Below are 25,798 nucleotides of genomic sequence, written 5' to 3' on the forward strand. Positions count from 1 at the left end.
ATATGTAACTGTACATACCTGCAATAACACTGAATTCCTCTTGTGGCGTATTTGAGTAATAAATCTATGTTCATTTTGCGTTATTTCCGACTCTTTACGGTCGAACCTGAAAATTATAAAACATAAGTTATTAATATTATTAATAGAAACATTTTCTTAATTATTTTTTTGGATCAAAAGATCCAATATATTTCAGGCAAAAATCTTCTATGCCTTATATCTCGAGAACTACATATAGTGTAGCCAAACTAAAACTAACAACTTACTCAGTACGATGTGCTTATTACGTAAAAAATACGAAAACTCTGATTAGGAACTGTTGAAAAATTCTGTAGCCCCTGATCCACAAAATTCAATATATTTCATACAATCAAACATTTTCTTCTACTCCCCATATTTTGAGAACTACATATAGTGTAGCCAAACCAAAACTAACAATTTACTCAGTACTTGTATGATGTGCTTATTCCGCAAAAAAAAAAAAAAAAAAAAAAAAAACGAAAACTCGATTTAGGGACCGTTCAAAACTTCTGTGGCCCCTGATCCACAAAATTTAATATATTTCATACAATCGAACATTTTTTTTTTGTTGTTTATTATTAACAAGATGAAATTAAAGGAAGTCAATTTCGATGAAAATGAATTTAAAAGTCTATTAAAATTAATATTATAATTTTTCATGTCGCAAATAGCGCAGTAAAGGCTTTACACCTTGAGAGAAAGCCTCTAATTCACAAACATTTTATATTACATCCAAAGGGGGAAATTAAGGTAAAGCGAGAATAAACACTTCAATTTTTTTAAATTCTCATTTGTTTGGTTTAATACACCACACCATTTATTACCTACAATAAGCAACTGATCCTTCAAAATCTTTGGAAATAAAAGAAGCAAAGAAAATATATATTGGTTGACCAACTTCATAAGACTGTAGGGATATTTAAATGAAAGTTTTAACATATGGCTATGAAAGATTATAACGTTGTAAGAAACACTTTAATAAGTGAACATATTTTTTTATAAAAGAATTACTACTACTGATGTCAATTTGGCCTAGTTTTTGGCTAAATCCAGCATATTTGGAGAGACACTTAGCCATACAAATCTAGGAAATGCTTATAGCCTTAAATATAGCTTATTTTATGAAACTCTTTTGCAATTTTTGGCCTTTTTATTAGTCATTAAATAATATTAGTAATTCATGTTATACGTAAATAAGTTCTACCTTACTTTGCCCTCTTTTTTGTGTGAATTAGAACCCCAAAATAGGATTATTCCTTCAACTTTAAGGAAGCCATATGCATACCAAGTTTCATTAAAACCGAGTAAATTTTATGTGGTTTATATTGGAAAATGGTCTTGCAAGTAGAATGTTCAAACTTGTGATGGGGAGGAGGAGGATTTTATTTTATTTTACGCCTTCATACTTTATAAATTCCAACCCCAAAAAATAGTTATTTCTAAAAGTTGAAGTAAGGCATATACCAAGTTGAATTAAAATGGGATACGTTATACGAGAGTTACCGTGGAACAGACGGACACACAAATGCCAACTGAGTAGAATGGTAGAAGCTAAGCTACGCTCGCTTCATGAATCTAGTCAAAACAGTTACAGTATTTTAAAAGAGTATTTATATTCAACGGGACGCCGAGGAGCGTTTAAATGTGGTATACGAACCAGATTCTTCACCGTGGATCGATCTTGGATTCACACAGCTTTGTGTGCGCCTGCTAACAACTCCGCTAACGGAACTCTCAGTAGAAGATTGGTATAACACTGAAATGTACTGAACAGCCTCTTTGAGATAATTTTATCTAACAGCTCTTTGCATTTCAGTTCAACAGCGCATGATAAGAGTTATTAGCTCTATGGCTTTCTGATAAAATGATGGCGTTTTTCTTTTCTGTCTTTATCTGAGAGATATAGATATCAAAGACCTGCTTGTGCGAGATTAGGTATTTGCAGCGTTAATTTATCAAGCAGACAACTAAGGCAGTTTTATTAAAATCACGCAGTGTATTTCGGTTAGAAAAGGGAGGAAACAAACGACAATCGGCCCGTTTTTATGGTCATGGCACAAAAGCGAGAGAGAAGTGTTAATTTTACATTGCAAGAAACAGAGCTATTACTTTCTCTAGTAGAACAGTTCAGTGAAATAATTGAGACCAGAAAAACAGATTCCGTTGCGTGGAAGGATAAAGAAAAGGCATGGGACAAAGTAACTCATCTATTCAATGCATCTTCTAATGTGGTTAGCCGTACTTCCAAGACTCTTAAATGGAAATATGAAGGTCTGAAAAAGCAAGCGCGGAAAGAATTGGATGCGGAACGACAAGCTTTACTTCAAATCGATGGTGACAGTGAAAAAGTTAAATTAAGTCCATTTACAGTAAGGATTAAAAACATTCTACAAGGTCTACCATTGAACGGGCAGTCAAATGCAACTAATCCTACTGACAATTTGGAAGGTAAGTTTATTAGACCTGCATACACTTATTGTATATAATGGATGTTTACGCAAATGAAAAGTGCAAAATTACGACGCTTATTTTATATGCTTGAGAAAGTCTTTTTTAAAAATCCTCTCTGTGAAATAGTAAGGTATAGCACTTTAATTATATGTCCTTGAAGTGTTTATAATTTAGGATATCGCAATAATAATAATAATAATAATAATAATAATAATAATAATAATAATAATAATAATAATAATAATAATAATAATAATAATAATAATTTGACTGATTTGGAGTTTGGGAACCATTCAGTGCCGAAGCTATGTGAGATATAGACCTACAGATTAACGTGGGATCTGAACCACACGAGCTCCCAATGAGAACCTAAATATTCGATGAAATTATTCTGTGTGTTTTAGAGCCTATCCGCGAATAAGCAGCATTTCCTTTTTCGTCGACTCGGGAACGCCTTATCAATGTAAGTAACCCCTCTAAGTAAGATGATATTCTTGTTTTAAAAAAATTAGTTTATGTATAATTATAGTAGTTCTTGCACTCGAGCTTTTGGCCCGCTGTACACTGTGGATTAAAATCATGGAAGGGGGGGTACGGTGGCTTAGTGGTAGAGCACTTGCCGCTTAAGTATGATGTCACTGGTTTGATCCCCGCTCAAGTAAGTTTGTGATGGACAACATCGTGCTCGTGGGTTTTCTAGGGGTACTCCGTTTTCCCCCATATTATCATTCCATTAATTTTTCCATTATCATTCACTTGCCTTAATCAACCGTCTCCCTTAGCCTAAAGGGCATAAACGTAGGACGTTAAACTAAAAGATTTAATTTTCAGTTTTTAAATAGTGCTTTCTTAAAAGCTTTAACTGTTTACATTAATAATAATAATAATAATAATAATAATAATAATAATAATAATAATAATAATAATAATAATAATAATAATAATTATTATTATTATTATTATTATTATTATTATTATTATTATTATTATTATTATTATTATTATTATTATTATTATTATTATTGCGTGCTGAGAACAGCAAAAATACAGGACTTTGTCTTATTCTACATTATTTTAGCACTATACAAGTGATGAATATGGTTACCTCTTTAACATAAATTATTAATAATAAAAACACTGACAGTGTAGTATATGTCAATTACTAAAAACAATGAGATGTCAAAAATTAAAATTAAAAAGAAAAACTACTAATTTATATTAAAAATTCTAAAATGAAGTCATATTTTAGGATATGCATTCATTATAGCTTGTTAAAATTCTGGAGATTAAAATATGTTTCCTATTACGTGGTTGCAATAAAATTTTTACCCATGTACTACTATGAGCAAAATAAATGACGCGTCTCTTTATTTTGAAGTTTTTTGAAAATATCTCCGTTTTCTTTATATGTTCGAAATTTCGGAAGCTTTCCCCAGCAGGACAGGTTAATAACAAACCCGTTTTTAATATTTGTGTTAGATATTAGCTTAAAATAAAGAAATTAGAAGCAAAAAACATTAAATCGACAGAAATCTCAAGAATTACCAACTCTGCTAAAGTGGGAAATTTTCAAGAACGCGAGGGAATTCTGCATTTCAACACGAAGCAGCGACATCTATGTCATTGAGAGAAGCGTGGATTAGATCTACAAACGAAAATTTTAACGAAATATTTCTAGTATGTCTTATTATATGCAGTATCAGCGAACTCCAAATATATGAATCTATGCTAAGTATTAACGTATAGATAGTGCAAATAGTGGAAATTACCTATGGAAAAAGACGAATTGTTAGCCCAATCGTAATGAAAAATCGTCTTTACTGTAGAACAGGTTCAGCTTACGTAAGAAAGCAAATAGCTCAATTAGATAAAGCAACGAGTTTGTATACCGAAGGTAGACGGTTCGAATCCCGTGGAAGTACTGTTGTCATTTTTATCACTAAGGTTATTTTATTTATTTTTTATTTGGGAAAGAATCAAAATGTAACATATGTGTAAAACTCATGACGATACCAAAAAAAAAAAAAAAGTTTGGATATTTTGATAACAGATTTCCCTATTAAATGTTTAAGTTTCTCTATAAATATTTGTCTTAAATTGAAATTGTTTTGAATTTACTACATAAGCAAAGTTGCCCGAAGGAGGAGAGCTCAAGTAATAGATATTCTACGTAAAAGCAACCTATTGTAGAATGATGATGCTTCTTACCTTCAGCACATAATCTTAACGTTAGAGAGTCAGAGAGAGAAAAATCCTGTTTTTCCTCCCCTATGACCACTCATCTTAAAGCTCTATCTATAATGATTCGTGTCACATAATTTCGGCTCTCCAAAGACATTCATATTTATTATTATTATTATTATTATTATTATTATTATTATTATTATTATTATTATTATTATTATTATTATTATTATTATACTATTATTATTCCTGAATATGAGCCAGAGCCCACTCTGAAAAATTGCATCTGGCGTTCTGAGTGAAAGTTCTATGGGACTATTAGAAAAATATATTCCCGTTTCCACGCTGATGGTAGAATTTCTTAAACAGTTATTGAATTACGTTCGAAAGCTAGGCGTAAATAGCGCCCCCGCAACAATGTGGCGTGGGGACCGCACAAGCTGCAAGGCCAAAAAATATACAGAAAGTACGCCGGGGCGGAGCAGGCCAAATTTTCACACGGGCCAAGTGACTTTTTGGCGCCCTTCCCCTAGTAGTAGCCTATATTTTACATTTTATCATAGTGTTTTTAATAGTTTAAACCAGGAGCGTCATTTCAGATTTTGCTTTGGGGGGGGGCAAGACCTCTTGATATAAGTAAAATTTCGCGTTTTTCACTGATTTACTACTATTCTAATGATAAAATCTATATACATCTCAAACTCAGGGGGGGGGGCAAATGCCCCTCCCTGCCCTCCCTAAATGACGCCCCTGTTTTAAACCCATTTTCAAAAAGAAATCCATTACCTAGGAAAACTTCACAAAGAATATGGCCCGCTATAAACAATACCAACTCCACCCCCTCTGGTCTAGTGGCTAGCACGCCTGCCCTCTGTGGTACCGGGTCCAATTCCCGGTGGATTACTGTTGAACGATAAAAGTGGTTCGGATTCCACTATAATTAGTATCCACATCTCCCTTGCCCATTAAGGCATAACCGTGGAACGCTAAACTCAAGCAAACAAACAAACAATACTTAATTCCCGGCACTCTTTATTCTACATGCCATCTCTCAATTTTTCGATACAGCCCCCTTAGTACTATGAAACTCTCTTCTTCCATAGTGAAATGTAAAAAGATCATATAATTGCCACTACTTTACAAGAATATAAACCAAAAACGTCAGTAGAAAGCACATTATAAAATTTACTTTTTGAGGCTCGTTTTGGTGCCCCTCTTTCTCTGGCACCCCGGGCAGTCGCCCGGCCCTTAGTCCGCCCTTGAAAGTACGGACGCATAACTAAGGACTGCGGAGGAGAGGTTAACCTTCATGTTATGCCACTGGTTTGACGTGTTTGAAATGTTCAGTAAGTGATCGGTTAGTGAAATAATTTCGACGGTTACTGATGTTTAAAGTTTAGGTAAGACAAAGCTACCTAATCAAATACATTTGATATCGCGATGTCACAATTTGATTTTTCCTCACATAAAAAAGATAAAAACAATAGTAATAAAAACCCTTACTCGTACTGGGCTCCTAACTAACTAACAACCTAATTCTTACAGACTAGTTGCTCTGACCAACTGAGTTTCGATTTCTTACGCGAAAGAAGTCTGTTATATTAAGAGGCATGCTTTTCATTATCAAAACTGTTCGAAGTAATACGAACATGGCTTAAGAACAGAGACGGAACTGAATTACCACTCGATTGACCTTGAGGGCAAATCACCAAAGCGTAGCTATAAACGTAAGTTCCAGCATGCATTTCTCTGGAGTTGTGTTCAGTATTCCTATCTGCCAGTCATGCTTGTTCGTAGGAGTAATATGTTACAAACCTAACCTTTCGATAGAGCACAATGACAGAGAATCAGAGGAAAGAAACTCTTGCCATTGTGAACGTGGGATACCACACTGTGCAATAAAACTGACGCGTCTCCTTGAAGTGATATTTCATCGAAAATAACTCGTTTTCCTTTATATAGTCTATCCGAAGTTTTTGAGGGTTTCAAAATGAGGAAATGTTACTGACAAACAAGAACGCATTTAGGGGTGGGTCTAGGGGGTCCGGACCCCCTCTGAAACCCCAACTTTTCTGTAAATTTAGCCTAATTTTGGGGATTATCTTTTAAAATTTTATTATAATTTATCCTAATATTGAAGTCGGACCCCTCCCGAAATAAATTACTGCATACGTGTCTCTGACAATTTTCAATATATTCGTTAAATAATAAAGTAAAATAACTAAATTAGGAGCAAAAAGCTTTAACACGGGCTAACTTTTTTCTACTGCCAATATTGCTAGAAGGGATATTAATAGCAAAAACTGCTAGTCAATGCTAAACCTTGGAACGTCATCCCGAACAAGTCTATTATTAAGAACTACATATGAAACATGTTATTAAAACTTATCCAGCTTTTATCTGGCATGAAATTATTATATACACCAAAATTCACTCTCCTAAAATGTGTATCTAAACAATGTACGAAGCAATGAAAATTTTTTATCGAAATATTTGGGCAGGAAACTCTAACAGCCAGCCATTTTATTTAAATCGTAATAAACCCTGTAACCGTACGTTAACGTGAGGACAAAGCTTGGTCCATTGGTAAATTGTTTGAAGAATAAAAACTCAATGTTCGTAGGTTCGAATCTATCCAGTCACCACAACATTTTATTCTTATGTGTAACGATGAAATAAGAAAAAATTGTATAACCGTTAAGTCAAAACTTCAACCAAGTCTGAAGAGAACAATACTAAAATAGTAACACAATGACGTCAACCAAAAATTATTTCATGTAGCGTTTGGACGAAATTACAGCTGTTAACAATTGCAGAAATAAAAACAGACTGATAGCTGTAATGCAATCTAGACTTCTGAATGCATTTACTTCCTGAAAACTTCCGTCTCGTCATTGGTATGCCGTTAATCATTGTAAAACCTTTCAATTGGAAGTGAAATGACACAAACTAAAACAGTTTTAAATCAATAAATAATGTCTATGTGTAAAAGTAGGTGTCTTTTATCTGTAGTTCTGAGTTCCTTTTACTTTGAAGTGACAAATGAGAGAAGAAAGTATGGTGTTCGAAAAAAAAATCAAATTTGAGATTTCAACGAATTTACACGTATTATAGCCCCTAACACCGAAAAAGTTATTTTTCGATACATGTCTATCTGTTCGTCCGTCCGTTCGCTACACTTTTCTGTGCACTCCCCTAGAGGCCATACCGTTCAACTTATCTGCACCAAATTTTAGTTTAAGATTTTCATAGTATTTCCTATAGTTTTTTTTATTTCCCTCCTACTCCCAAAACAAGGGTAGTTTCCTGTACGATGAAAATAGAAAAAAGATATTTTCTCATAACTGGCTCTAACGATCTTGTTTTCTTTCTTTTTATATAAATCAATATTTAATTAGCAACCCTATTTTGTGGTATAAGGCATTTATCTGAGAAAAATCTACAAGGGGTAGTTTATACTAAGGGGGTGAGTTTTTTCTCAGTGATTTTCTCAAAATGGACTCAAATGTTTTCGTTCATATTTCATAAATAAAGATTTCATTAATAACTTATCAATATGGCATAACTCGTTTGTCCTAAAAAAATGCGAGGGGTAGTTTATTCTTGGTGGAGTGTTGTCTGGGCGATTTTCTCAAAAACGACTCAAAAGAGTTTATTCATATTTCAAAAATAAATATTTCGTTAATAACGGAACAATATGGCAAAACTCATTTGTCCTGAAAAAATATGCGAGGGGTAGTTTACTCTTGAGGGTGTTTTTCCTCCACGGTTTTCTCAAAAATGAGTCAAGCAATTTTGTTCGTACTCAGAAATAAATATTTCATTAAAAACCTAGTAATATGGAATAACTCGCTTACCCTGAAAGAATCCTCAAGAGATAGTTTCTTCGGGGAGTTATTTTTCCCTCACGATTTTCTCAAAAATTACTCGGACAATTTTATTGATAACCAAAAGTATATCTTAACTCATTGTTCGAAACAATTCACAAGAGGTAGGTTACTCTTGACGTGTTCTTTTTGAACGACTTTCCCAAAGTGACTCATTTGATTTTTTTCATATTTCATAAACAATGATTGCATTAATTGGTCTATTATATGTCTAATGAAAATGTGCTCAAAGTGTGAGTTAGTTTTGTAGTGTGGATTTTTTTCAATCGAAGTTTTTTATTCGATAATCTGACATTCGATGTATTTGAATAATACGATAACTTTATTCGTATTATCCAAATACACACTTCAGTAACAACTGCGGCCTAACACAGTTAAGAAATTGAATTGAAAAAGTTTAGTGCGGTGGCCCTGTAATTGAATATTTTTTGAGAAACTCCCTAGCTTTTTGTGGTAAACTTAGGCTTTTCTTTTTCGAGCGACAAAAGAAAGAAGAAAATATAGTGATTGTGAAAATAATATCAAATTCAGATTTCAACGGATTTACATGTTTCATGGCGTCTACATACCGAAAATGTGACTTTTCGACACCCGTCCTTCCGGTCCGTCCGTTCGGCACACTTTTATATGCACTTGCCTAGAGGCCATACCGTTCAACTTATCTACACCAAATTTTAAACTTAGGGTTTACTTAGTATTCTTACAGGAGCTTTTCCATTTTTTCCTACCACCTAAAATAAGTGTGGTTTACAAACAGACGAAAATCGAAAAACGCTATTTTCTCAAAAATGGTTTTAACAATTTTGTTTATTTTTCATTAATCAATATTTAATTAACAACCCTATATTGCAGTATCAGATATTTCTCTTAGAAAAATTTACAAGGGGTAGTTTATTTTTGGAGGTGACTTTTTCTCGACGATTTTCTCAGAAAAGACCCTGGCGAATTTTGTACACACTTCATAAATAAATATTTGACCTTACAACATGGTATAAGTCAATTGACCTGAAAAATATATGAGTAGTAGTTTATTCTTGGACTTGAATTTATTCTCAGTGAGTTTCTCAAACACGACCAGTTGGCAACCCTGTATCTCGACAACGAAGCTGAATTCGAAAACTGCAAGAGGACCATTTGTCTCCTTTTGATGTCACGAATCACCTCCCGAAGTTTGTGGACATCTTTCAGGTTCACCCTTAATGACGCTTCTTTTCGAAAAGTTAACTATTAACTTTAGGCATTGTTTATCTTTTTTTAAATCACAAATGTCGTTATTAATTTTAAGGCAGAGAACTACTTCTGAGAGAATAGATCTTGAAAGATAATATTAAAACTTAGACTTTTGTTTTCGAGACATTCCAGACAAGACGAGACATTTTACAAGCTATCTCGTGTCCAAAACATTTGCCTCGTATTATCTTGGATGTCACAAAGCGCGTCTTGTCTCTTTCTCGAGACATGCCTTATCTCGTGCGCATTCGTTAACACTTGGAAAGGATTATCTTTCTACTCAAAGCATTATTTTTATAATGGTTGCATATTTATGATAATTGCTGTCCACATAAATTACAGTCCTTTCAGTTGAATTAATTTTTATTATTATTATTATTGAAATTGCAATATCTAGTTTAACGTTGGTCGATTGTGCACCTACGCTAAGGGAGAATGATGATGAATGAAATGGTGAAATGAAGAAAGTGGGAGGAAAATGGAAAATCTCAAGAAAACACATACCCATGCACACGGTATTTGTCCACCTCAAATTTCACTTGGCGCGAAGTGGAATCGAGCCACGGACCCCATGCACCAAAGGTGAATGCTCTATTATTATTATTATTATTATTATTATTATTATTATTAATAATAATAATAATAATAATAATAATTGTAGCGAGCTCAACGGGTTTCAACCGTTCGACTTAACCAACGTTTGGATGCCTATTCGTTCGTCGGCTCCATGAGAACTTCTCATAAAAGACATTTCATTTTAATGAAACTAGTAAGTGCCTTCTTTTAGCTCTGCGAAATAACTATTGCTTGGAATATGAATCTGCAAAACATAAGAGGTAAAATTAACCAAATGGTGCAAGTTTCCACTTATATATACAAAACAATTTTGCAATATCAACTACGTGAATCTTGTCCCATAAAGAAGCCGAAACCCCTACACCGAAGAGCCCTCCGAGATTTGATCATTGTCCACACGGACTGAAATTGTCATTTGAAGCCAAGGCTTTAATATGAAGCCAATAATTTCTTTAAAATAGACGGAAAATTCGGAAGTTATAAGCATTTTCATATTTTTGCCTTTTCTTATAAGGGAGCCGTAGCCCCCTATACTGAAGAGCCCCCCCCCCGGAGATTTGATCATTGTCCACTCGGACTGAATTTGTCATTTGGAACCAACACTTTAATACGAAGCAAAATATTTCTTTAAAATAGACGAAAAATTCGAAAGTTATAAACATGTTAATAATTTTGCCTTTTCTCATAAGGGGGCCGTATTAGCCTACACTGAAGAGCCCCACGAGATTTGATGATTGACCACTTGGACTGAAATTCTCATTTGAAACCACAACTTTTAATATGAAGCCAAAAATTAAACTTTTACATCAATTTAAACTGACTGGGTTCCGGTTCCCCCCACTATTGTTTAGTTTAGTTAAGTGGTAATTTGTGACAGCTTCACATCATCAAAAGAATGTTTCACTTCAACTCCCCTCCCCCAGGAGTTCGTGCTGGATCCACCACTGAAATCAATAGACACTCTTCCTATTCTTTTTGTCACCCTTGATTGTGTAGGGGCTCCCTCGTACAAATAAAGAAGCGGTAATATTACAATCAAGGGGCGCTATATATTAGGTATTTTTTTAGTTACCTACCCCTAACCGCACAGGGCCATCTTTCGTAGAATAAAAAATATTACGTGATATTCCAATCATGAAAGGGGAGAGGATGCTGTAAATATATTTCTTATTCATTTTGTCTGTCCTGCTTATCAAAAATTACTTTCTGTTGGAAGGGTACTGAAATGAGAGGGGCAAAATAAAAAGTCGTACCCCCTCCTACATGGTTGCTTAAATAAGTACTAAAGAAAGCATTTTAAACTAAGATATTTAAGATTTAAACTAGGAAACTAAGATATCCTTACATTATGTAAGGATGGCATATTCAGGATTATTATTATTATTATTATTATTATTATTATTATTATTATTATTATTATTATTATTATTATTATTATTATTATTATTATTATTATTATTATTATTTGAATGTTTTTGGAGCACCGAAATTTTGTGAGACGAACAATGATATGTAGAGGTTTAAGATGGGTGGTCATAGAGGAGGAAAAACCAGGATTTTTCTCTGTCTGACTCTCTAACGTAAAGATTATGTGCTGAAGGTAAGAAGCATCATCATTCTACAATAGGTTGCTTTTACGTAGAATATCAATTACTTGAGTTCTCCTCCTTCGGTCTACTTACCTTATGTAGTAAATTCAAAACAATTTCAATTCAATACAAATACATTGTAAAACTTTTCCGTAATTAAACATCTAGGGAAAATTAAACATTTAATAGGGACATCTGTTATCAAAATATCCAAACACGTAGATAGAAGAGTATCTAGTGAGAAATATTGTGAAACTTTATAAAATTCTCCAAATTAGAATTAACATTTACTGGGAAACATTCGTTATGCGCCAGCGAGCATATGGTGAACAGTGAGCACAGGGGAAATAATTACGAAACTGTTTGCAAACAAAATTAGGGACGCTAATGCAAGTGCGACAACGGCATTTTTTCTTTTTTTGGTATCGTCATGAGTTTTACACATACGTTACAATTTAATTCTTTCCCACAAAAAAAATAAATAAAATAACCGTAGTGTAGAGATAAAAATGACAACGGCACTTCCATGGGATCGAACCCGCTACCTTCAGCATAGAGACTCATTGCTTTAACTAACTGAGCTATTTGTTTTTTTTACGTGAACTGAGCCTGTTCCGGTAAAGACGATATTTCATTACGATCGTCCTACCAATTCGTCCTTTTCCATAGATAATTTCCACTATTTGCTCTATCTTTATGTTAATACTTAGCATATATTCATATATTTGGAGTTTGCAGATAATGCATATAATAAGACATACTAGAAATATTCGTTAAAAGTTTAGTTTGTAGATTTAATCCACATTTCTCTCAATGACATAGATGTCGCTGCTTCGTGTTGAAATGCAGAATTCCCTCGTGTTCTTGAAAATTTCCCACTTTAGCAGAGTTGGTAATTCTCGAGATTTCTGTCGATTTAATGTTTTTTGCTTCTAATTTTTTTATTTTAAGCTAATATCTAACACAAATATTAAAAACGGGTTTGTTATTAACCTGTCCTGCTGGGGAAAGCTTCCGAAATTTCGAACATATAAAGAAAACGGAGATATTTTCAAAAAACTTCAAAATAAAGAGACGCGTCATTTATTTTGCTCATGGTAGTACGTACCATATGTCGGAACTTTAAAATCTACATTTTTTTAAATTATAGCCCGAGATACATTGATTGTCAAGTATCTTTTTTACAAAAACAGAATCAATCAATGTACTGCTGTCAGCCAGTCGTTCCAATTTAAAGTATGTTATCCAATATTCATACGTGCTAGAGCAATAGTCAAGTCCTAACTTGAATCAAAGTATTCTAATAAAACACTTTTGGACCATTTCAAGTTTGTTCACAAGAGTATTTGTTAGGCTGTTCGAAGTTACGATGCATATTCTAGGTTCGTCCTTACCCGTATGTGTCAGACTGACAGAAAAGCAAGCCATTGTTTAAACAGGTAACCAATTGTTTTTCTTGCTTCATTACGTACATTTTGTATATGATCACCAAAGCGCAATGACCTGTCAAATATTACACCTAAATCCTTCATTGCGTCAACTTTCTGTATTATAGACCTAGTACTTTGTCATTTTCGTACTGACTTACATAGTATTGTGATTTGTTACTGTGGGTCATGCACTTAGTTTTCAAGCAAATAATAATAATAATAATAATAATAATAATAATAATAATAATAATAATAATAATAATAATAATAATAATAATAATAATAATAATAATAATAATAATTGACACGAGGTTACTAGGGATGCGCACGAGTCGAGGCACACTGTAAAATTCGAGTCGAGTCGAGTCTGCTCGTAAAAATCTCAACTCGACTCGAATGTCTCGAAAGTCTTTCTATAATTTTTAATATTATTTTAAAGAAAGTATCCACTCAGAAACAGCTTGAAGCCAATTCCATCATTTATTACTTTAAAAAGGTACAGAACGTATAAACTACATAGTTGATCTTTCGAGATCAAGATTTAATTTTCAGCTCCCAACGGTAGTGACATTTTTCGACAAGAAAATACACAATGTCACAAGGCCAGGAGTGTGATGAAGTTGTTCGAGGAACACAGGGGTGAGTTTCAAGTGATGTGCTGGCCCCCAACTTGTCGGATCTGAACCCAATCGAACGCATCAAGGATGTGACTTAACGTGACATCAGAGTGCATCGCCCGTCCCCTGAATTTACCGGAATTAGGTGAACTGTGTGTGCACATGTGCCAACTCTCTCCAGCGACTTACCGAGGATCATTGCGTCCATGCCAAGACGCGTCGCCGTTGTTATCCGTTCTACAGATGGACATACTGACAATTAGGTAGGTAGTCATAATGTTCTGGCTGATGCGTGCGTATATTTTAACTCATATATTTTGTCTCGACTCGAATTTCGAGATGTCCCGAGTCGAGACAGAAACTGTCGAGAAGAGACAGAAACATATTTTTGAGTCGAGACAGGAGTCGTAACAACATTTTCTCGAGACGAGTCGAGACAGGCTTAAATCTCGAATCAACTCGACTCGTGCACATCCCTAGCGTTTACACAAATAGTAATGTTCAAATCTATAAATGGGTTTGGCCCTTGTCCTAATAAATATATGTTGATATCGACATATAGCTAATGGAAAAATGTTAACATGTCCCACTACAGCTGTGGTATCGTCCCATGTGGGAAAAATAGGAAACTAACTTTGTACATGCTGCTATTACACTTGGTTCGTATTGTAGTGCAACGTAAAAAGAACACAATTATATCCATGTCCCACCTATACTGGAACATTGTCCCACACTCGAAACATAGGAGAACAACTCTAATATGTTCTAGTACACATAAGTCACATTCTGGTACAACGTAAGTAGAACACAATTGAATCTACGACCCCCTTCGTCTGAAACATTGTCCCACACTCGAAACATGGGAAATAACTTTCTAAAAGACATGGTTCAAATTTTGATACAGCTTGAAAGTAACTATATGTTAGCATGTCCCACTTCTTCTGGGACAATATTACGCACTCAAAATATAGAAAAAATAAAGGCTGAAATTTGTACAGTGCACATTTCAACGAAGAATAAATAAAACAAATCGGCACAGGTCCCACTAACGCTAGAATAGCATCAGAAAGAAAAGAAAATGAGCTGAAGAAAGGGGGGTGGGACGGAACAATTAACAATTAGAAAAAAATTAACAATAAGCTTCAGGATCTGCACTATTTGTATCTTGTACCATGCACTTTAAGAAACTATGTAGTACGAAGAAAGCCTTACAAACACTATAATATTCAGAGACGTTGTTGGAAGTGTTCGCCATTGACATCAATACAAAGATGACACCGGCGAAGCACAGCTTGTCTGGTAGGCGCAAATCCATGTGGCATATCACTAATGGTCCCAGCAGCGGCATTGATGCGAGCAACGAGGTCCTCAGCACTTTCCACGGGGGTGTCATACACAAGCCGTTTCATTTCCCCCCACAAAAAGAAATCCACCGATGTGAGGTCGGGTGACCGAGGTGGCCACGGATGAGGTCCACCCCTGCCAATCCAGTGATCGCCAAAAATGTTGTTGAGTACGACCCTGGTTTCCCGGTCAAAATGTGCGGAGGCACCGTCGTGCTGAAACCAAATACGTTGTCTATCTGCAAGCGGCACGTTTTCTAAAAGTTCTGGCAATACGTTCTGAAGAAACACACGATAATTCCCACCATTTATGGTAGTAGGCAAAATGTACGGACCTATCAAATGGTCACCTACGATTCCACACCACACATTCACTGCGAACCTGTGTTGATGATGGCGCACAAGTATTGCGTGGGGATTGTCCATATCCCAGACATGACTGTTGTGGCTATTCAAGATGCCATCTCTAGTAAACATTGACTCATCCGTCCACAACACTGTTGTTGGAAAATCTGGAATGGTATGTGTTTGTTGCAGATACCATTGACAAAAATCCATCCGCTTGGGAAAGTCCGTAGGTAGTATGTGCTGCACCTTCTGCAATTTGTATGGGTACAAACCCTCTTCCTGAAGAACGCGGAACACAGTAGTATGATGGGTTTGTCTCGGCTGAGCAATAGCACGTGTGCTAGTGTCAGGATCGTCCCATATCGCATCCAACACCTCCTCTTCAAACTGCACAGTGCGCACAGTGCGAGGTCTTCCACAATCCCACTTACGAGGTAGTAGCGAGCCAGTTTCACGCAGTCGAGCATCAAGTCGTGCAAAAAGTGTATGTGCTGGTAGCTGCCTATTTGGAAAGCGTTCCTGATACATACGGCGTGCTTGACGGCTGTTTTGGTGTGCCTCCCCGTAGATGAGGTGCATATCGGTGAGCTCGTGGGTAGAGTATTCCTCCATTATCCTGTTCCAGAGCTGATGAACACGGGAGGGGGGAAATTTACGTCCCAGTGACAAATGACAACTATTTCGATTCGCACCCACGTAATGTCACATAGGTGTTCACGCACAAACCCAAAAGGAACACCGAAATACGCACTGAAGGTAGAATACTCCTTGGCGCAATTCAACGGCACACACAAGCCAGACTAAACTCAGAACAGCAAAACGAAGGACGTACAAGACAATCAACTGTCGACTAAAAACAGTTGCTGGGTGTATTCACCAACGCTAATACGTCACAGCAGACATAGGTACACATCCCATGCCTCTAGTGGCGCTTTCTGTATTACATAGCTGAAATCGTTATCAACCTATTCTGACTACATAGCGTCATTTTCAGATGTAGTTATTCAAACATCCTATTACGATTATTATGATTATGTTTAGTTTATTAATTATTATTATTATTATTATTATTATTATTATTATTATTATTATTATTATTATTATTATTATTATTATTATTTGCCTTTGTGGTCGTGCCTTTCATGGTAGCAATTTCACACCAAGCTGTCATTGAGTCGTACGGAACCATTAGAAAGGATGGCTTTTATTCTTTCACTTGTTTGTGGAATGACTTTCCTCGGCAAATCACAACAGATGGTGCTGAAGCTGATGTGGAGTTCTGGATGGAAGTAAGTGTTCGATTCGAAGATTTTTGTGCAAGGTAAAGCTGATGGTTTGCCATTGCCTTCAATGGGATGATCATGACTTTCTACAGTTTAACATAGGATCCGAACCACTTGTGTCTCCACCCCGGACTACTTGATTACAAGCAAGAAATATCCCTGTAAATGCCTCGATGCGTTACCTGTCATCGTGCGTGTTTACTCCACTTTCTTCTTTTGCTTATGTTATGGCGTTTAGTATCTTTTTCAACGACAGGGCTAGGCACAGGTGGGACCTACAGTTTCAAGTGGGATCCGAACCACTACTCCGGTTTTGAATCTGAGACCGTGGGTTCCAAGCAGGATTTGAAACTGCGACCACGCGCGCGAGAGCGAGCTCTCAAGCCCTGAGACTACGAGGGAGCATCACTTTCTTTGTATTCATTTCTTTGAGTAGTACCCACTTTCTTTGGCAAGTACTCTTGTCAGCATCCCGATATGCATGTGTGTTTCATTTTGTTATTCTTATTGCACAGTTGTAAACAATCAGAGCTTTCAGACTTTTTTTTTGTTTTGTTTTGTTTCTCATGTCGATTTATTTTCCATTTGTATGGTGTTCAAGCAGTAGTGACACGTTCTATCAGAATTTGGACCATGAATTAAGAGATTTCTTTTCATATGTATCGAGTGTGGGACAACATCTTAGAAAAGAGGAGACATTGATACATTCGTGTTCTAGTTACGGTTTACCAGAAAGTGCACCAGATGTAATAGCAGAGTTTAGAACGTTAGTTTCCAATACACATTTGCCACATTTCAATATCGATCATGCGATCCCACTAGTCACATTCCTTTAGTTTCCCCAGTTTCTTTGTGAGTCTCCTTGGCCTCAGTTGTTGCATCCTTATTGGTATGCAACCGTACACATTATATTGCATCGGTTTGAGGGAATATTATTGGTGAATTGGCAATGACTTTCATGTTCTTGTTGTATTCCTTACATTTCCGACTCTTTGAACTCACGTTTATAGAGTATATTTCTGGTCATTTTTCGTTACGTGTTTCCACACATGTGAATCACCTTCCTTCATCTGTTACGCTCTACCGACACTCCAGATGTCTTTTTAGAGCATTTGAATACAAATTCACTACACTTAATACTCAGAACGTCACTGTTGGCCAACATTCGTACCTGGCGATTATGCAACCACACACAACGGGCATGAAGTTGTCCGCCATTTTGTATTCGTTCCAGATATCGACTTGATACAAACGAATTATTGTTACCTGGTAGAAATCCTATCAATTCATATCATTTACAGCAATTTTCATTTGGCAGATTATCCGGGAATCCCTACGTTCCTTTAGGGAATCCCTTGCGCGTGCGTGGTAGGATTGTGAAATATGCAAAATTCAATAGAGCTGGTACGACTTCTTCAGTAAATTTTTTACCCGCCCTCTTTACGTTGGATAGTTTCCGAACTATTGGCGTCCGAAAGTCATTTTCCCACGCTTTCGGCACCTTGTAGATCTGAAACTATGTCCGATAGCCGAAAGTTCAAGAGAACTTTTTTTCTTGTCTCATTGGCAGGAATCACCTCCCAAGAGTTGTAACACTTATTTTGCAACACCCGATATATATCAATATATCTATATATGTATATATCCCTATACTAAGTTGTGGGACTGAATTTGGATTTAAACAGCATCGGAAGTGTCACGGTTCACCTCAGCGATCCCGAAAACTATGGATTCGACACTAATATTGGTCATTTTCGATCATTTTTAAATATCTCTCCTCCTCCACCTTCCGTAAGTTGCACCGTCAAAGTGAAGTCACACTGAGAAAAATCCGTTCTCCGGACAGCGGTATATTGTACAAATATACGGTATCCTCTTGCTTACTATAGAAATCAATACGGAGCATACGTTATCCGTATGATACATAGGCACTGCCGTTTGATGTTACATCATGCCGTTGCAGGATGTATGACATCTAACAGTTTTCCGTATATCACATGTATATACTTATGTTACCTTCGTCAGCTATATGCTATATACGTCCATTTGTATGTGAGATCCTGACCGCCTACATTGTTTCATACAGAAAGTACGTATAGATGGAACACTTATACAGAAAGTATTATAAAACATGCGTTTTCAGTTATACGTCTGGTGTACGTTAAGTCCAAAAACTACAGGAATTACGCATGTAACCTATCTTTTTAAGTATGCCACCTACAATTTTTTTTCTCAGTGCACCCAGGCCCAAACCTCATCTATGTTGAAAATTTGATCGAGATCGGTCGGGTAATTCAAGAGTTATTAAGTCACAAACATATAATCACTTTCAATTTTATATATTAGATTAATACCTATTTGATGCTTTGGACAGTTTTATTATAATGTGGAATATTTCCAAAGTTATAATGAACTAGTTACATGTGAAACAATCCGTATATGTACAAATCAGCAGTGCATCAAGAAACTTTTTTTATATTATTAATTTTGAGTACCGTATACAGTTGGAAGAAAATGCTGCTTAGTGATCTTGTTCATTTAAGGGATTTGTCATGTTAAATATCTATGGGGTTCCAAAAGGACCTGACGGTAGCACTTATGGGTTAAGATAATAATACTGAGCATATTTTTTTGTGTAGAAATGTATAAATTTTGTTGTGCTACCGTACATAGAGTACACACTCAGTTAAATCTAGATAGTAGTACCCAACACTCAGAAATACGTCCAAGGAAGATTGAATACATCAATATCAGACAATTACTAATATATTTTGCTATGAAAGACGAATTCTTTAATTTTGATTCGGTACACGATTGATCTGGATAGGATGTAGATATAGGACTTGAAATGCGTTTATATGGAACACTTAAACCATTAGATGAAATATTTTAGTGCATAATATAGTATGCACAATGAAAAATTCAGTAAATATGTTACTTGGCACATTTATAATTATCAAACTCTGATTTTCATGTATGTTGTAAAGAATTCTCAGTGCATAATGTCTACAGATTTAACGCAAACTAACATATCTGAGTAACGCAGACCAACAAAGTATCTCGAATAATATTTGTGAAGCCATGATATTCGTAAATGCAGTTGTATCGGAAATTTCTTCCTACACAATATGAAATATGTAGTATGGAAGAAATTCTTGATGCGTCAAAAACAATGATGGCTTCTGCAGAAGAAGCAGGCGTTACTTTTTGTGGTGATATATCCAAACAAGATATGATCAAGATTGGAAAGTGTTACAGAGAGATAGCTGTAACTGTACAAAATGTTCGAGATAAATTTAATGATACTTCCAGACTTTGGCGTCATTTCAGAAGACCCTTAAAGACAAAGGAGTAAATCCAGATCTTAAGAAGCTTTCCCTAGTATTGGACATATCTCTGGAAAACATTTCTTGAGGACACGATTCTACGACAATTCGTGTACGGAATTTCTGTGTAAACTCGCTTCTGGTGATCAGAAGAAAGAAAAGCTTCCACTGTTTTTCTCCGTAGTGAAATTGAACCTACTCTCACCTCTTAGTACAGCTTCTGTGCAGAGACCATTTTCTACGATGAACCGAATTTTATGTTCCGAGAAGGCTCGACTTTCTCCTGATCATGTGAACGAACTGATGAAATTTGCGATCGAGAGTCCGAAGATGATGAGAATATTTGACAATTCAACAACTTCATATCAAAGTCATATAAGGAGTGGTTGAAGAAACCAAAAAGAAAGAAACATTTGATAACAATGAAGCCATGACTTCATGCTGGTAGTTCTTAAAGTTGGAATTGGAGAAGAGGCCATATATATATATATATATATATATATATATATATATATATATATATATATATATCCTCAATGTGCAAAGCGTGGTACTTCTGGATGGTATAGGAAATTCACGTAGAAACCGTAAAGTACTCAAGCACTGGTGAACTTAAATTTAATTGTTATTTTATCCATGGGTCTACATAAAAGCTATGGCAGAGTTTAGCAGCTTATAGTTAGCCTTTCGTGTTCCCTACTTTAGTTTTAAAATCTACTTTTCTACCCTTTCGCTTGATCATATTTTGTCGCAAAAGCTTGCCAAGTTTTTTTTATTACTGAAGTTTATATATCCTCTAAAGCAGTGCTATTCAACCCTTTTTCCTGGCATACCCCTAGACATAGTTCACCATCCAACTGTGTACCCCTGAAGCTGTTTAAAAGAAATTAAATCGAAATGAACTTATTAAATTTAATACACATATTCTGTTGATTAAAAATGGGGCAAATAGAGACCTAACAAGAGGACAATCAGTGTACGAATCGAAAGAATATTTATAGAGGGATGAGGTGCACATCCGAAAAAATTAACATTTGAAATTACAAAACATATGGGGCACTCCAGTTCTACTGAGGAGGATTTTCTCCTCATCCTCCCTGATAAAATTCGTACACTGAGGACAATGTTAAAAATTCAAAAAACTAAAAGCAACTTTAGAACTAATCTGTTAATGAGATGACTGAACTTGTTTCCGAGATGCCAATTGGAAAGAAAAAAAAATCTCCAATTATGATCATTCACTAAATATTGGAAATATTCTTATTTTAGGATACGTACCCCCAGGAGTACGCGTACCCCCGGTTGAATAGCACTGTTCTAAAATGCTTGTTATGAGGGTATTTTTTTGTTTTATTTTATCATGTATATAAAAGTTCGTTTATTATCCATGCATCAATATCCAAACATCCCAGCAAAAAATACATACACCCAAACTGAAAATCCTAGCAGAATCCCAGTTCATAACGTGAGTAGTTCTGAGCGAGATACTTCATTTCAGGTATAAATTTTAAACCCCTCCCGCTTTGAATTCACCTCCTTCCCCTTAAGATACGTACCAAAAGATACGTACCAAAGTCTGGAAGACTTTGGTGTCCTCCATACAGTTACTTGCAAGTATGCCAATCCAACGGTGTGGATTTCTTTATCAGACAAATATTTTTAAACATATTACCGTAAGGAATACAAACGTGGATATATGTAGAAAGGTTAAAAAAGGAAAGACAAGACAAGAAATATTTAAAATGTGGGTAAAAAGAATAATGAAGAAAATCAGCAAGGAAGAACGGAAGGAATGCTAGCAAAAGTAAGACAGATAAATTACACAACATAATTAAAATCATGAAAATGATCTCGCTGGAGCATTATTACAGAACAAATTTTCTTATTCTCCATCTGATATAGGGATGCGCACGAGACAAGATTTGTGGCTGTCTCGTCTCGAAAATGTGCTGTAAAAATAATGTCTCGACTCGAAAAATGTATATTTCTCTATTGGAAGAGCCGTGTCTCGACTCGAATTTTGTCAGGATAATCCTGTCTCGACTCGTCTCGTATCCCTAATCTGATATGAGGTATGATGGAGAGTAATATGTTAGAAGAAAAGATTAGAGAAATTGCATGATAATTTCTTAATTTGTAGCAAGTTACATTCAATGATGGCAGAACACGTAATAAATAAATAAACCTTGGAACTAGTCGATTCACTCAGCAACAGATCAACACTTCTGAATTCGTTATCCTCAGTATCTGTTGTGACTATCTACGGTTCTACAAAATTCATACATGAAATAAACATATATTACAATCAGTTGTAAGTCCTTCAGATACGTACGATTAATATACATGACACATTTCTACTTTCATCAAAATATGTGAAGGGAATTATTTACTTGTCTTTGACAGTAATTTACAATAAAGCCTAATTTTGTGATATTGTGGGGGATACGAACTAACCCCTTCTGCTTCAGGCTCTAAGTAAGGGATTACCATGGCCCGAAATGCGCATCATTAGAACTAATACTTTCAATGTAAATTTACCCTCTCTTGGTGTTTGTACAGTGCACATTCACAATACACGTACCTTGTTTCATGCTGAATATATGACCATCACAGCAGGTGCTAAAAGTGTCCTCCCTGGACGTCAAGACATGTTTGTACACGGCATTCCATATTGTGAAAAGTCCGTTGTAGAGTCTCCGGTGTGATCTCATGAATCGCATTCTCAATGTTGTTTCGCAACTCTTGCAGGGATCGTGGGTTGTTTCTGTAGACACAACCTTTTAGAAAACCCCATAAGAAGAAATCAGGTGGTGTCAAATCCGGGGATCTTGGCGGCCACAATCCTTTGGAGATTATCCTGTCACAAAAAAAGAACTCAATTTCTGCCATGGCCACTTTGGAAGTATAACATGTTGCTCCGTCTGTTGGAAATAACCGCGACGCAGTTCTTGATAGTCCAGCTGATTCACAAATTCACTGAAGATGTGTAGGTAAACTTGTGTATTTACTGTATCTTCAAAGAAGGTGAGTCCAATGATACGCTGTCGGGAAATTGCACACCAAACTCCCACCTTCAAGGGATGAAGTGGAATCTCATGCTACACATACGGATTTTCGGTGGCCCACACCCGAGTATTCTGCGAGTTCACATAACCGGAGAGATGGAACTAAGGTTCATCTGTGAACTAAGTATAGTCTAGGATTCCTGGATTGTCATGCAACAAAGCTTGCAACCAACGACAATACATCACGCGCTTTTCCCAATCTGTAGTCTTCAACTCCTGGACGACTGTAACGCGATATGGAAACAGCTTCGCTCTTTTGGCGGCTCTTTGCACAGTTGCTTTGACATCCCTACCTCTTGTGATAATCGACGCAGGCTCTTCTTAGGGGAGTGCAAAAGACGTTGCCGCACATTATGTACTGTCTCCTCGGACATCCGTGGACGCGCGCCTCCATGTCCCGTAAGCAACGTTCCTGTTGTTTCGAACTTGTTCACCAAATGATGTATTGATGATTTCGATGGTTCTTTACGGCATTCAAATTCACGGCAAAATTCACGTTGAACGGTCTGATACGATCCCGATATCCAATATTTTTTATCAATGAACACGCATTCCTGTACGTTGTACAGAACCATCCTTGCGATGCAGCGACCTGAGTCACACTAACGCACGCGCACCACGCCAAGCAGCACTTCCTCTGCCGCCACCTATCGTCTTTGTTTTGACGTGTGCGCTTCTGTTCAACCCTTTCTCATGTTTAGCATGAAACAAGGTACCTGTATTGTGAATTTCATTTTCTTATGTACATTTGTTCGGAAATTATAACGTTTTTTTCGGGTTCGAAAGCTAGTGGGACGCACTGTATAACAAATACTATTATGTGCATGACCAAGGACAATTCTTTCGCGTTCTTTCAAACAGTGCAATTTCGGTTGGAATGAGGGGCATAGTTCCCTCTCTATAACAAGTAATTACAGATGTACTACTTCAAGTTTGAGTATTGAATTAGCATAGTTTGGAAGTCTACAGTAGTTTCACATTGTGAAATGACTCACTAATTATTATTATTATTATTATTATTATTATTATTATTATTATTATTATTATTATTATTATTATTATTATTATTATTATTATTAATGTTACATTCAAATATTAACAAACAATATTTAATATAAAAAGATCACTGCAATGTTGTACGTATTGTCATTATACAGGAGCGACGAGTCGGAAGAGCTTTGTCCATAAGACGAAAAGAAAATTCAACATGTTGGTTGAAGCCAAACTTGAACTGGCTAAACTACAACTTCAATTGTTAAAAGAGGAGGCCAAGATGAAGGAAGAAAGAGAAAAGACAGCAGAGAAACGAGGAGAAAGGAAATGGCAACTACAAGAGGAACGAGATCAAAAAGAACATGAAGCACGGATGGAGATTTTAAGATTGGAAAAGCAAATAAAGGAAAAGCAACTGGAAAGGTGGTAAAAATATTTTTCTGTCATATGACTAAGCTGTATACTGATGGAACGTATAAATAAACGTATTATTTATTCACATTTTATAGTTGGGCCGTACAGAGCACAAAGGAATCAAGTCAAATTAACCAATGTTGTGAGGAAAAGAGTCATAAAGTTCGCGGGACAGGACGTTTGGGCGCCACCATTTGGGCGCGGACGTTTCGGCGCTGCCGTTTGGGCGCCGGACGTTTGGGCGCGAAGCCGTTTAGGCGCCAGACGTTTGGGCGCAAGGTGCATAGTAAAAATCACAATTTACGAAATATAAAGTAAGCTAGACACTGAAAACTAAGCGCGAATCAAGATCTATACATTTCCTACACTTCTGTCTTTATCTCACCTCATTTATCTATCTATTTTTTATCTCTATCTTATTTATTCATCTAAATTAAATAGTTTAATGCGTTTGTGGCATTTGTTGCCTAACCTCATCATGGATTGATTTTTCGCTTGTTCACGATTCTTGTACTTCTGATCTAATGTTGATCTAATTTTTGTATTATATAAGAAAGCTAGGAAATGAAGGAATCAGACGAACTTTTAATAATTTTCTAATGTTAATTAAAACATATTGATTTAATCTTGTATTTTTTGAAAAAGTTAATAATTACATACTTATGAATATTAAAATTTATTTTCTTTCGTATTACGTTTGCCAAACTCTTCTCTTCCTTAAGTCCAATAAAGAACTACTAATAAAAGATTTCCGCGCACTCGAGTTGAGAGAAGTGGCCTCGTGTAGCGTAGGGGCGCTCGGTCGAAAAAGTGTAACATGCTCTTTCAGGCCAGCCAACCTGAATGAGGTTTTCCTAATTCACACCAGGAAAATGCCGGGGTGGTACCTAATTTATAGGTCCAGGCCGCTTCCTTCCTTCCCCAATCCTTTCTTCCTTCCCTTTCCCCGGATAGTGTGCTCCCTCAAACGTGAGGGGCTAAATGGCCTTAGATGCCGAGAGCCCAAAAATCTAAAAATCCTAAATCCTAATCGAGTTGAGG

General features: G+C 36.0%; 1 protein-coding gene across 1 annotated transcript; it reads left to right on the forward strand.

Moving 5' to 3' along the window:
* Positions 1-1,729: 1,729 nt before the first annotated feature.
* On the forward strand, positions 1,730-24,844 carry LOC145671123 (uncharacterized). Its single transcript, XM_081739918.1, has 2 exons — positions 1,730-2,469; positions 24,508-24,844. The coding sequence occupies exons 1-2, from the start codon at positions 2,067-2,069 to the stop codon at positions 24,771-24,773; spliced, it is 669 nt and encodes a 222-aa protein (XP_081596044.1). The 5' UTR covers positions 1,730-2,066; the 3' UTR covers positions 24,774-24,844.
* Positions 24,845-25,798: the final 954 nt, after the last annotated feature.

The sequence above is a fragment of the Thermobia domestica genome, chromosome 15 (genome assembly GCF_964235325.1).
Source record: "Thermobia domestica chromosome 15, izTheDome1.hap1.1, whole genome shotgun sequence".
Lineage (NCBI taxonomy): Eukaryota > Metazoa > Arthropoda > Insecta > Zygentoma > Lepismatidae > Thermobia > Thermobia domestica.

Coding starts and splice junctions, on each gene's coding strand:
- LOC145671123 (XM_081739918.1), top strand. CDS start 2,067: ATGGTCATGGCACAAAAGCGAGAGAGAAGTGTTAATTTTACATTGCAA. Junction 2,470..24,507: donor TCCTACTGACAATTTGGAAG/GTAAGTTTATTA, acceptor GTCATTATACAG/GAGCGACGAGTCGGAAGAGC.